Here is a 14,311-nt window from a genome sequence, read left to right as displayed (position 1 = left end):
CACAATCCCTCAGAACTTCAGAAGTCTGTGGCATTGTGTTGTGACAAATATGCACATTTTAGTGGCCTTTTGTCCCCAGCAAAATGTGCACCTGTATAATGATCATGCTGTTTAATCATGCTGTTCACAAGTTTTATTTTTTATTTTTTTTGGCGTATAGATCATTTCCGGGATCTTTAATTTCAGCTCATGAAACATGGGACCAACCTTTTACATGGTGCGTTTTTTTGTTCAGTATAGTTTATTACAAATATAGCAGTATACAGTCCTCCAGATATCTGTTGACAAGGACATGCATCACTGTGTATTTGTTACTCTGTACAAACAAAAATGGCCAAACATTGTTTTGTTTGTTGCCATTTTCCATTGTTACTAACTTGTACTGGTTAAAAGTATGATTAAAGAAGAAGAAAAAACGTGTATGTTTTGCAAACCATGTTTAGTACATCTGAAAGAGACAATGACAAATTCATGGTTCAACAAGATATTATAGTCATCAAAAGGTAGAATTTTAGCATTGATATACTTATGATACAGTACTTTACAGCTTTGATTGGTCACAGAATATATGACATGAAGGGGTGATGTAATTATCTGAATTACTGTAGATTTTAATAGTTTAGTTAATCAAAAGTGAAGTATGGTTATAGGTCCAATGGGTGTTGTTCATATACCACTCTGACTCAAAATCAATATATTAGATACATACTATTTATCAGCATATTGACAGATTATTGCTATCAACTGCTGGTTACAAGTTATTTTACCCTGTTTGTGTTTTTTGGAACAATGGCAATTAAGTTGATTAAAATTAAGTAGAATAGATAGATGGGCTACCACTGGTATCACAGGTCTTGACCACCATGTTGCGATGCTTCTTTAGGATCACGTTGTTGTTGTCAGCGTAGAAGAGTACAGAGATGGGACTGAGCTTGGTGGGTGTGCAGCACGCTTTGGGAACCTCATCTGGCTTCAGAAGGTGAACCTGCCTTTGAAAACGGTAAATCAGACTTATTCATACATGCACTTTCATATAGTCAATGATAATATCCTGTTATAAAAGAGATATGGGTTATTTAAGCAATAAGGCCCAAGGAGGGGTGGTATATTGGCCATATACCACAAACATCAGAGGTGCCTTATTGCTATTAGAACACCTACTCATTCAAGGGTTTTTCTTTATTTTATTTATTTAACCAGGAGGGGCTCATTGAGATTTAAAATCTTTTTTTCAAGAGCGTCCTGGCCAAGATAGGCAGCACCAAGTCATTACAAAAATTACAGACAAACAACATGAAAAACTACAAGTAATCTAGTAGAAACTATTGAATCCACAAGAGTATAACAAAAAACCGCAAATTAAAATCATTGACAGGTCAGGGAATCAGTCTCAAGATCATTTCAGTGATTTAAAAATACCAATCGGGACAAGTTCTTCCAGTTTAAAAGTATTTTGTAAGGCGTTCCAAGATGATGGCGCAGAGTACATAAAAGCTCTTTTACCAAATTCAGTTCGGACATTTGGAACAGTTGGCAGGATAAAGTCCAGCGAACGAAAAGAGTACCCACCACATTTCTGAACAATAAAAATGCCCAAATAAAAAGGTAGTAAACCAAAAATGGCTTTATAAATCAAAGTATACCAGTGACTGAGCCTACAAGTGACTAGAGAAGGCCAGCCAACCCTGGTATACAAAGTGCAGTGGTGCGTAAGGGTTTTGCAGTTTAAAATAAATCTCAAAGTACCATGGTAAAGGGTGTCAATTGATCTCAAACACTGAGCGGAAGCATTCATATATAAAATATCCCCATAGTCTAGTAAAGGCATAAATGTAGCTGATATTAGCCTCCTTCTGGCTTCAAAAGAAAAACAGGCCTTATTCCTAAAATAAAATCCCAATTTCAGCTTCAATTTTTTTGTAAGTTGTTGAATATGCAATTTAAAAGAGGCCGTCATCAATTAAAATTCCAAGATATTTATATGAGGTTACAACCTCAATCTCCTTGCCCTGAAAGGTAGTAATAGGTGAAAGGTTCAGAGGTCTATTTCTTGCTTTAGAAAACACCATTAGTTTAGTTTTGTAAGTATTGAGGATAAGCTTCAATTGACACAAGGTATGTTGAACAGTATAAAAAGCCATTTGCAAGTTCTGGAAAGCTTTTGTAAGAGACGAGGCACAACAGTAAATAACAGTATCATCAGTATAAAAATGTAGTTGCGCATTTTGGACATTTTTGTCTAAATCATTTATATAAATAGTGAATAAGAGAGGACCAAGTCCAGAGCCTTGGGGCACACCATTAAAGACAGACAATTTAACAGACATAAGCCCATTAAATTGAGTGCACTGAGTTCTATCAGACAGATAGTTAGCAAACCATGCAACTGCATGCTCTGAAAGACCTACACTCGACAAGCTCTGCCTTAGTATAGCATGATAAACTGTATCAAAAGCCTTAGAGAGATCAATAAAAAGTGAGACACAGTGCTGTTTTTTGTCAAGGGCTTCAGTGATATCATTTAAAACCTTCATGGCTGCTGTAATTGTGCTATGCTTCTTCCTGAAGCCCGATTGGTACATTGATAAAATAGAGTTAGTAAATTAAAACTCTTTTAGCTGTTCACTCACAAGGGTTTCAAGTATTTTCACCAGGGGTGACAGCTTTGAGATTGGCCTATAATTATTTAAAATAGTTTTTAAAAGTGGTAGTACAAATGCTGATTTCCAGAATTTCATTACATTCCAGGGTTAGATTGAACAGATATGTAAGTGGTTCAGCTATGAAATCAGCTGCCAGATTTAAAAAGCAGGGATCCAAAAGATCAGGACCTGCAGGCTTTCTCTGATCTAAGAATTTCAGGGCTTTATGTACCACCTGCACTGAGAATGGCAAAAAGCTAAAAGTTTGACCAGCTCTCACTGGTTCATCCACACAGGGTTGTACAGAGACAGAGGACACTGAATCAAACAGCCTACCAGATGATACAAAGTGCTCATTGAAACAATTCAGCATTTCAGTTTTGTCATATACAGCAAGAGAGTCCTTCAAAACACATGACGGTAATTCATTAACATTACTGTTACCAGACATAGACTTAATAGCCTTCCAGAACTTTCTAGGGTCATTCAGGTTATCAGTGGTAACAGACATAAAATATTCAGACGGCCTTCCTGAGAAGAAAAGAACACTTGTTTCGTAACTGCCTAAAATAAGCCAATCAGCATCAGAACATGATTTCCTTGCTTTAGCCCAGGCTAGATTACGGTCGTGAATAATACAAGACAGCTCAGAAGAAAACCATGGATTATCCCGCCCTTTAACCCTGAACCTGCGGAATGGGGCATGTTTTTACTATTTGGAAAAAACCATCATGAAAGAATATCCAGGCAGTTTCCACATCAGGGATAAGCTCAATCTTGCTCCAGTCAAAATAAAACAAATCATGAAAGAAAGCTTGCTCATTAAAACACTTTAATTTCTCTTACGAATAAAATGTGGGTTTGTCTTAGGAACCTTAGTATTTCTAACATCAACAACAGCACAATGGTCACTTAAATCATTACAAAAAACACCAACCGCAGAATATTTATGTGGAACATTTGTTAATATCAAATCAATCAGGGTAGATTTATCTGAGCATTTAAGATTTGGGCGAGTGTGTGAGTTAATCAACTGGGTAAGATTCATAGAATTACAAAACATTTTTAAATCATCAGACACCGGCTTTAACCAACACCAGTTGAGATCACCAATCAAGATCATTTCACTGTAAAGAAGTTTAGACATAAGGTGCGTCAAAGAAGAAAATGCTATTTTCTACATTGTTGAATAATAGTGAAGACATCAAAACTATGAAATAACACAATTGGAATCATGTAGTAACCAAAAAAGTGTGAAACATATCAAAACATATCATATATTTGAGATTCTTCAAATAGCCACCCTTTGCCTTGATGACAGCTTTGCACACTCTTGGCATTCTCTTAACCAACTTCACCTGGAATGCTTTTCCAACAGTCTTGAAGTAGTTCACACATGTGCTGAGCACTTGTTGGCTGTTTTTCCTTTACTCTGCGGTCCCACTCATCTCAAAACATCTCAATTTGGTTGAGGTCGGGGGATTGTGGAGGCCAGGTTATCTAATGCAGCACTCCGTCACTCTCCTTCTTGGTAAAATAGCCCTGGAGGTGTGTTGGGTCATTGTCCTGTTGAAAAACAAATGAATTCTCCTGAGTGGCGCAGTGGTCTAAGGCAAGCTGTGCAGTTAGAGATCCTGGTTGGAGTCCAGACTCCGTCGCAGCCGGCCGCGACCGGGAGACCCCTGGGACGGCACACAATTGGCCCAGCGTCGTCCGGGTTAGGGGAGGGTTTGGCCGGCAGGGATGTTCTTGTCCCATCGAGCTCTAGCGACTCCTGTGGCGAGCTGGGCGCAATGCACACTGACAGGGTTGCCAGGTGTATGGTGTTTCCTCCGACCCATTGGTGCGCCTGGCTTCCGGGTTAAGAAGGCATTGTGTCAAGAAGCAGTGCGGCTTGGCTGGGTTGTGTTTTGGAGGACACACGGCTCTCGATCTTCGCCTCTCCCGAGTCATACGGGAGTTGCAGCGATGAGACAAGACCGTAACTACCAATTGGATACCACGAAAAAGGTGTAAAAGTAACAAACAATAGTTTTTATTTTTTATAATAATTTATTAAAACAAATGATAGTCCCCACTAAGCCCAAACCAGATGGGATGACGTATAGCTGCAGAATGCTGTTGTAGCCATGCTGGTTAAGTGTGAATTCTAAATAAATCACAGACAGTGTCAACAGCAAAGCATCCCCACACCATAACACCTCCTCCTCCTCCATACTTTATGGTAGGAAATACACATGCAGAGATAATCTGTTCACCCACACCGCATCTCACAAAGACATGGCAGTTGGAACCAAAAATCTCAAATTTGGGCTCCAGACCAAAGGACAAATTGATTGTGTTTCATGGCCCAAGTAAGTCTCTTCTTATTATTGGTGTCCTTTTAATAGTGGTTTCTTTGCAGCAATTCAACTATAAAGGCCTGATTCACACAGTCACCTCTGAACAGTTGATCTTGAGATGTGTCAGTTACCTGAACTCTGTGAAGCATTTATTTGGGCAGCAATATCTGAGGCTGGTAACTCTAATGAACTTATCCTCTGCAGCAGAGGTAACTCTGGGTCTTCCATTGCTGGGGTGGTCCTCATGAGAGCCAGTTTCATCATAGCGCTCGATTGTTTTTGCAACTACACTTGAAATATTCCGTATTGACTGACCTTCATGTCATAAAGTAATGATGGACTGTTGTTTCTCTTTGCTTATTTGAGCTGTTCTTGCCATAATATGGACTTGGTATTTTACCAAATAGGGCTATCTTCTGTATACCCCCCCACCTTGTCAAAACACAATTGATTGTGTCAAACGCATTAAAAAGGAAAGAAATTCCACTTTTAGGAAGGCACACCTGTTAATTGAAATGCATTCCAGGTGACTCTCATAATCTGGTTGAGAGAATGCCAAGAGTGTGCAAAGCTGTCAAGGCAAAGGGTGGCTACTTTGAAGAATCTAAAATATATTTGGATTTGTTTAACACTTTTTTGGTTACTACATGATTCCAAATGCGTTATTTCATCGTTTTGATGTCTTCATTATTTTTCTTCAATGTAGAAAATAGTAAAAATAAAGAAAAACCCTTGAATGAGTAGGTGTTCTAAAACTTTTGACCGGTAGTGTAGAGCCTTCAGTGCTTTTTTCTCGTGGGCTGTGGCCCCCCTTGTCTGAATTTGGTCAATATGTCCTCCAAAAGACTTTATAGCCCACTGTGGCAAAGACTATACTTTCAGGAGTTAAACAACACAATAAAAAAAAAATCTCCTTGTTTGTCTCATTCTTCCAATCTAGCTAGTGACTTTATAAAACACAATATTTGGTATTTGTATTTTATATTATGCCAACGATATAGGAAAGCATCTGGTGGCAAAATAACCAAAAACATAAAATGATGAATTAATTCAAGGTTTACAAATATGCCCAATCAATAAAACATTGTCAGAAAACAATAGTCTAAACCCAATGTCTCTACCATATATGGTTGAAATGTTACCGACGATTTACTGAGAATTTAACCTCACAACACCAAATATGGAACACATACAACCAAGTGCAGTGCAGTCTAAACTAGTAATGGTCACAGCAAATGATCGTTATTATTTCATCAACACTGTCAAGTACAGGTGTATGAATGTTATAATATTGTAGAGAACAATGTTACGCACGCCTCTGAAGAGGGAACGCAACACCCTGCTACAACTCAACTCCCAGTGAAGTGAAAGAGGTATGGACTGTAGGTGTGAGAAAGGACAGCAAAATGCAGAATTGACCATTTACTAGGATTTTATTCCTTACACAGTAATATGGGGAAAAGGGGCTGGACGGAACAAAAGCAAAGAAAATAAATGTCAAAGCCCCCCTCTCCTATCTAACCTGCCTACCCACTACGTTCCTAACTTAGCACCACCTGCTGCCCTAACCAAAATACAGGGAGTGGTCCGCCCAGGTCTTACCTAGTGTGCCTAGACAGTGATTATACTACTATGTATGCCCGCGGGCCTCTTGCCTAAGCACTCCCTAGGTGCCTTCCCCTTCCCCCCCTGGGAACAAATGAAACAGGATAACAAACAATTTCAATAATCAAAACAGTGCGTCCTATTGACACACAGACATAATCAATCAGCTCCCTCAGCAACAACTAACTCAGTTAATTACCCACAGCCATTAGCCTCCTCTCTCAGCAAAAATCTCTTTTCACAATCAATCTCCCTCTGCATTCATTCCTCTTTTTTCTCCTGAACAGAACACTGGCTTTTATATAGCTTCAGGAGTCTAATTGGATACAGCTGCGTCTTGACGAGGGGACGGGGTCAGCTCCAATTAGCCATGGAGTCGACCAATCAGCTGCTTGGGGAGAATTCAGGAAGCCATCTCCTGAAAAACACACTCTCAAATACAAACTACAACACAGAAACTGGGGAACGTAACAAACAAGCTAATGATTAATTCTATGTAATTTCTAATGACATCAGGCAAAATTTCTAATGACATTTGGACATGAATTTCATAGCTCCCTCTTGAATTGACCCTTTTTCTCTCTACATTGTATAGCAAGTAAGTGAACATGTAAAAATAATATATGTCATTCATCAGACGCTTTTATCCAAAGCGACTTACAATAAAACCTGCTGTCGTTTATGTATGGGTGGTGACGGGAATCGAACCCACTACCCTGGCGTTGCAAGCGTCATGCTCTATCATGGTCATGGTTGCACCTCAGCCACACTCAAGGTCCTAAACAATACTGTGCAGCCGTATTCATTGACCTGGCCAAGGCTTTCGACTCTGTCAATCACCACATCCTTATCGACAGACTCAACAGCCTTGGTTTCTCAAATGATTGCCTCGCCTGGTTCATCAACTACTTCTCCGATAGAGTTCAGTGTGTAAAATCGGCTTCCTGTAGTCCGGGCCTCTGGCAGTCTCTATGGGGGTGCCACAGGGTTCAATTCTTGGGCCGACTCTCTTCTCTGTATTCATCAATGATGTCGCTCTTGCTGCTGGTGAGTCTCTGATCCACCTCTACGCAGATGACACCATTCTGTATACTTCTGGCCCTTCTTTGGACACTGTGTTAACTACCCTCCAGACGAGCTTCAATGCCATACAACTCTCCTTCCGTGGCCTCCAACTGCTCTTAAATACAAGTAAAACTAAATGCATGCTCTTCAACCGATTGCTGCCTGCACCTGCCCGCCCGTCCAGCATCACTACTCTGGACGGTTCTGACTTAGAATATGTGGACAACTACAAATACCTAGGTGTCTGGTTAGACTGTAAACTCTCTTTCCAGACACACATCAAACATCTCCAATCCAAAGTTAAATCTAGAATTGGATTCCTATTTCGCAACAAAGAATCCTTCACTCATGCTGCCAAACGTACCCTCGTAAAACTGACCATCCTACCGATCCTCGACTTCGGCGATGTCATTTACAAAATAGCCTCCAACACCCTACTCAACAAATTGGATGCAGTCTATCGCAGTGCCATCCATTTTGTCACCAAAGCCCCATATACTACTCACCACTGCGACCTGTACGCTCTCGTTGGCTGGCCCTCACTTCATACTCGTCGACAAACCCACTGGCTCCAGGTCATCTACAAGACCCTGCTAGGTAAAGTCCCGCCTTATTTCAGCTCGCTGGTCACCATAGCAGCACTCACCCGTAGCACGAGCTCCAGCAGGTATATCTCACTGGTCATCCCCATAGCCAATTCCTTCTTTGGCCGCCTCTCCTTCCAGTTCTCTGCTGCCAATGACTGGAACGAACTACAAAAATCTCTGGAACTGGAGACACTTATCTCCCTCACTAGCTTTAAGCACCAGCTGTCAGAGCAGCTCACAGATCACTGCACCTGTACATAGCCCGTCTATAAATAGCCCAAACAACTACCCCATCCCCTACTGTATTTATTTAATTTATGTTGCTCCTTTGCACCCCAGTATTTCTACTTTGCACATTCATCTACTGCAAATCTACCATTCCAGTGTTTTTAATTGCTATATTGTATTTAATTCGCCACCATGGCCTGTTTATTGCCCTTCTACCTCCCTTATCTCACCTAATTTGCTCACATTGTATATAGACTTGTTTTTCTACTGTATTATTGACTATGTTTGTTTACTCCATGTGTAACTCTGTGTTGTTGTATGTGTCGAACTGCTTTGCTTTATCTTGGCCAGGTCGCAGTTGTAAATGAGAACTTGTTCTCAACTTGCCTACTTGGTTAACTAAAGGTGAAATAAAAAATTTAAAAATATCAACTGAGCTACGAAGAAGCACGTCGACGCCACTAGAATAATGACAAGCAATTTTAACGGATTCTAAAGGGAATCATAGAATTCCAAACTCATTTCTATGGCAACACAGTTGTCAATTTTGTAAACAATCATTTTCGAACGTGTGTTGCCAAGAGACATCTAACCGACGTTCTATGGAACGTTTTCTGTGCGAAAACAACTTCAGTTTGCTGCTGACAACAAACTTGTTTGATTTTTGACACCTGAGATAGAACAATCGACTGGAAAATGCCTGGGTGCTTTTCAAGACTGGCGGAGAGAGTGCGTGGACGTCGGCGGCCTAATGCGTCGACAGGTTGTTCAAATTCATTTGTGGCTTGTTTTTCTTGTCTTTTTCTGTTTTGCAGGGTTCGTGATTGTCGACAGGTGGACAGCGACTTCGAAGAGGGTATGTGGAGTTTAAAACTCTTATTTTACTACATTTAACAATGTCATTATAATTTGCGAAATGTTGTGTATTTCTATAATTCAGACTTGGCAAAAATGCTTGTGCTAGAGATGTTGTAGCTAGCTAGCTTGCTAGCTAACATTAACTTTAGTAACTGTTGCTAAGCGATCGACTTTTGCTTCCTAGCTAGCTAGTATTAGCAATCTTGCTACGTTTTATGTCCTAACAATTGTTTATTTTATATTGCAATGTTCCTCATTTTAGAAACAACTGTCCTGGATGAGGTCCAGTTGGATGTGCCATTGGATGATGTGCCAGATGTTCCACAGCTGCCAGTCCTCCTTGATGTCCAGAATGCTGCAAGTCCTCCTTGATGTCCAGAATGCTGCTATCATCCTTGAGGATGTGCCAGATGTGCAGACTATCCTTGAGGTACAATTTTCTGAAAGTTTGGGGTTTTATGTTTGAAAAATATCCCAGATATTCAAGTTGTGTCTCTTTGACATGAAACAAATCTCTTGTCTGCTTTCTGCTTTAGAAGGCCACTGGCAATTGGCAGTTGATTCCGATTAGGTTCAGCCCCCTGTACTGTGGGCCTGTTGTGATCAGGGTAAGAGACCCCCCACACGCACACACATCACGGTTACTATGTTTACAGTTTCCAACATGAATGTATTGTAATGTGCAGAACAATGCCGGTCCGGTGGTTAAAGCTTGGAGAACTTTCCAGTTCATCAGCCCCATCATCACCTACATGCGTGGGGGATCCCAGGTATGTGTCTTTGTAACTTCCTAATCTACATTGTCAGTGTGTCACAGCGATTGCTGAAGTGGTTTTGTTGATGTTGTCTTGTTGTTTATCTCAACAGCAGGTGGTGGTGAGGATGCACCACGTTAGTAGGGTGAGAGGCCTGGAGACTCAACTGGTGTGGGCCATCTCCAAGGAGACAGCCAGGCTTAGTCCAAAGGGCATCCCCTACTGTGCCACCAAAGTGCAGTCCATCACTTGGATCCAGGTAAGACGTAAATACTACTGAAATAGTATTAAATTAGATTTTTCTTCACTTATTCCATTTGGCCTTAACATGTATTCTCTCTCTGTCAGCGTGTGGCTGGCAGGGTGACCCACTATGTGTCTCACCTCCGCCACGAGACGTCTGTGGACGTGACGCTTGGCTGCTACCAGGTAAATAAACGATTTCCTATGTATATAGACTAGACATTACTGGGCATTTTTGCATTAGATTTGGTGTGTTTTCTAATATTGTGTGTGTGGTAAACAGGTGTGTTGTGTGTTTTGAGCAGCAGACTGATGTCTCAGTGGTGTACGCCACTCTCCACATGGGGCTGGACGGGCTTCTCTCCTCTTCAGCGTGGTCGGAGGCTGCCTCCTTCTCTACGCCCACCACTCAGCAGTTCACTGACCCAGAGCCTGAGGGCCACAACTGCTATGAGGTCAGACGTTACACACACATACTATTGACTAAGAGCATTAAGATCCTTCCATTGACCGATTGTTTGTTATGTCATTGCATTGGTCACTGATTTTGAATGCTTGTTTTGTTGTCGTAGGGCTGGGAGGAGGACCTGCTGCCTGAGGAGAGGGAGGTTCCTCTGCTAAAGTGAGTTCCTCTAAATGTCTGTGTAGTCTGGGCTTGTCAGATGCTGAAGGATAGTGGTCATAATGCTGTTATCCCCCATTGACTCTAATGGTTGACATGCTCCATTCCCTCCCTTTCACAGCCTCTACCTTACCACCAAGAGAGTGGAGGACATCGCCCTGAGGCTCGTCTCCCTGCGCCAGGCCTTCACTGTGAGTGGACCCACTTTTCTTTTTCTCTCCGTGACTTCTTGTTCTGTCTCCTAGAGGAAGATGCCTCACCCTAACTCTTCCCTCTTCCCTAGACCCTGCTTGGTTCCACCCTGAGCAGGAACCATCTGTTTGTGGCGGGAAAGGTCCTCCTGGGCGCACTGGTTCAGGCCAACCACATGGTAACTCACTAATTCATTCTCTTTCAAGGGAAAGAGAGCGTCCCTGAGGGGAAATGTGTTCTGTTCACTAAGATGCTCTTTTCTTTGTCATAGGACGAGGCCAAGTTCATCCGTACTTATAACGACTTTGTGGACTACCTGAGTGACCCCTCCAAGCGGAATGACATTGAGAGGGAGCTGGCTGAGGCAAAGGTGAGTTCATTAACTCTTTCAAGTCTCACTAAGTTCTTCCACATGCATGTCTTTTATACATCACAGTAGCTGATCTATATGAAATCATTCCTATTTTCTCCAAACGTGTTTTCTTGTCCTAGATCCATCATGTGAACATGATAGATGTCGTCTTTGAGCTGGTGCTGTTTGGGATGATGACAGCTCAGAAGTCCCTGATGGTGGTAAGTAGCATCTCACTGGTACATGTTTTGATATCTATTAGCAGTTTCACTTAAATTCCTCTTCTCTTCTATTCTCTCCTCTTTTCTCCTCCTTTGTTTCCTTTAGCACCCCGGTGGGTTTGTGGAGCATCTGTACGCTCTCCTGTACTCCTTCCTGCCCACTGCTGCCAACATGGAGCCAGAGGCTGACAGATACCTGCTGCTGCTCAATGTAAGAGTCAAGAGGTTACTTCCTGTTTACTTCCATATTCTTAGTGTACTTCCTTATTCATGGTTAACCAGGTTCCAATGTCATTTTAGGGGGAGTATTTCTAATTGTTTCTCTCCTCTTGATAAGCTAGTAACTCAGAGCCATTTTCTATGTGTTGTGTGGTGTTCTCTTCAGGGCGGGCTGATGGCTCTGCTAGATGACATGTTTGGCCAGCAGCTGGCCTGGTACTTTAACCCAGAGTCTCTGGTCACGGAGCTCTCCAGCCTCCTGGAGTACCACTTGGAGAACCTCATGGCCAGCATGTAGTCCTACTGCAGGGACCATACTCCTTTCTCATTCTCTCTCTCTTTTGAAGGAATTAAGGACTTGAAGTGCTTTGTTGATCCCTGATTAGTTAACACCCATTAATTTAATGTATTCTCTTGTTTTCTCTCCCCACAGGATTCTTGTGACACTTTGCCACCCAAGAGGGATCCAGACACCAATGCACTACATTACTTTGCACTGAATTTGACATTTTTAAATAAAATAAGTTGTAGTTCAAAAACATTTTTGTTTCCGTCTTTTCATCTATTTGATTTTATGACCATTTCCTCTTCCTAGAGGTATAATGCTAATGTTAGATTATTACATGAACAATGATGCTTTATTATCTGCATATGGAAATAAAAAAACAATGTTTAGTTGATTTACAGATACTACAGGCCCACACTTTATATGGTTTTGTACTGTGGTTTGTGATACTGTACTATTTAAAAACATGTAGGACTACATACACTTGAGTGCACAAAACAGTAGGAACGTCTTCCTAATATTGAGTAGCACACCCTTTTTCCCTCAGAACAGCCTCAATTCGACGGGGCATGGACTCTACAAGCTGCACTAAGCGTTCCACAAGGATGCTGGCCCATGTTGTGTCAAGTTGGCTGGACGTCCTTTGCGTGGTGGACCATTCTTGATACACATGGAAAACTGTTGAGCATGAAAAAAACAGCAGTGTTGCAATTCTTGACACACTTAACCTGGTGCGCCTGGCACCTACTACCATACCCCGTTCAAAGGCTGTTAAATCTTTTGTCTTGCCGAATCACCCTCTGAATGACACACACAATCCATGTCTCAATTCTCTCAAGGTTTTAAAATCTTTCTTTAACTCCCCTTCATCTACACTGATTGAAGTGGATTCAACAAGTGACATCAATAAGGGGTCATAGCTTTCACTTGGTCAGTCTGTCATGGAAAGAGCATGTGTCCTCAATGTTTTGTATTATCAGTGTGTGTAGTAACCTGGTACAGTATAAGGTTTACCACTAGAGGGGGTAATTGCTTCAGTCTTGAATGTTACTTCTCCCTATCCCTACTCTACATTAACAGTCTGCCATTGTAGACTCCGGTAACTAGGGTATCTTCGTTTTTTATATTTGCCATTAATGTCTGAACCATTTACCATCTTTCCCACTGAAACCAGTAATGTTAGCGTTCATGTGAGAGAGGGTGTAGTAGTGCATACTGACCACTAGTTGGATCATAGTGTGGGTGGTGGAGTTCATGCAGGAACACAGAGGGTAGAGGCATTCTCCATCACAGTAGAAGGCAGACTAACAGGTAGGAGCCAATACCCAGTCCTAACGGAGAGAAATACCATAGAAATCGAATGACAAGATTAGATGAATGACTTGAATAGACTCTTTCAATGAGAAATACATCATAAACAAACCAAAGAACATACTCTACAATGCACATCCTACACAAATGCCTTGCTTCCCTAAAAATACTGTGTGTTACAGCAAATAAGATGGTAAAATGTTAGCTCAGGATTATCTATTCAGTACAATGAGTAGTTAAGAGAGATAGAATCTCACCTTCCAGCCTTGTTCACTGAATCTCACATATAATTCATGTCTCTTACAAGCCTGACGCCCACACATGGCTGTGATCTGAAAGGGACCAAAAAATATGTTATGAACCAGGAAAGACTAATGTACACTTTGGATGCATTGGATGAAATTTAAACTCAATTTAAGTAATTTTGTAATTGGGATGAACTATCCCTTTAAATTGTGTATAAAACAAGTTTAACTACAAGACGAAAAACCAGTGTTGTCCCCCTGACCTTGTATGTATACTGGGCAAGGGCAGGTCGTATTTGGGCTTCTTCTTATGGGGGTTGGGTTTCAGGGCGCCTGGGGGGCGACAAGGGGCCTGGCTGACCCTGAAGAAGTTGGTTAGATGAGTACTTGAAGGCTTATATCTATGTTTTGGAATGTTGGATGTTGATTTTGGGAGGCTTCCATCATGGAAAAGGGACCAGACCACTTTTTTTGTTAGTTAACCTAAACGAATCACGACCCTCTATAGAATAACAACAGTTGACTGCTATTTAAGTAA

The 14,311-nt window shown here is 41.4% G+C and overlaps 1 protein-coding gene across 1 annotated transcript; it reads left to right on the top strand.

The window, feature by feature from the left end:
• The first annotated feature begins 9,870 nt into the window (after positions 1 to 9,870).
• On the top strand, positions 9,871 to 12,355 carry LOC120043622. The gene is made up of 12 exons (XM_038988178.1): positions 9,871 to 9,935; positions 10,014 to 10,097; positions 10,195 to 10,341; positions 10,431 to 10,511; positions 10,631 to 10,780; positions 10,898 to 10,947; positions 11,069 to 11,138; positions 11,231 to 11,317; positions 11,411 to 11,509; positions 11,632 to 11,712; positions 11,819 to 11,923; positions 12,098 to 12,355. The coding sequence occupies exons 2-12, from the start codon at positions 10,080 to 10,082 to the stop codon at positions 12,227 to 12,229; spliced, it is 1,020 nt and encodes a 339-aa protein (XP_038844106.1). The 5' UTR covers positions 9,871 to 9,935; positions 10,014 to 10,079; the 3' UTR covers positions 12,230 to 12,355.
• The last annotated feature ends 1,956 nt before the right edge of the window (positions 12,356 to 14,311 follow it).

This window comes from Salvelinus namaycush, unplaced genomic scaffold (assembly GCF_016432855.1).
Source record: "Salvelinus namaycush isolate Seneca unplaced genomic scaffold, SaNama_1.0 Scaffold977, whole genome shotgun sequence".
Lineage (NCBI taxonomy): Eukaryota > Metazoa > Chordata > Actinopteri > Salmoniformes > Salmonidae > Salvelinus > Salvelinus namaycush.
Note: the sequence above shows the minus strand (reverse complement) of the source record. Positions and strands in the feature narration are given on the sequence as shown.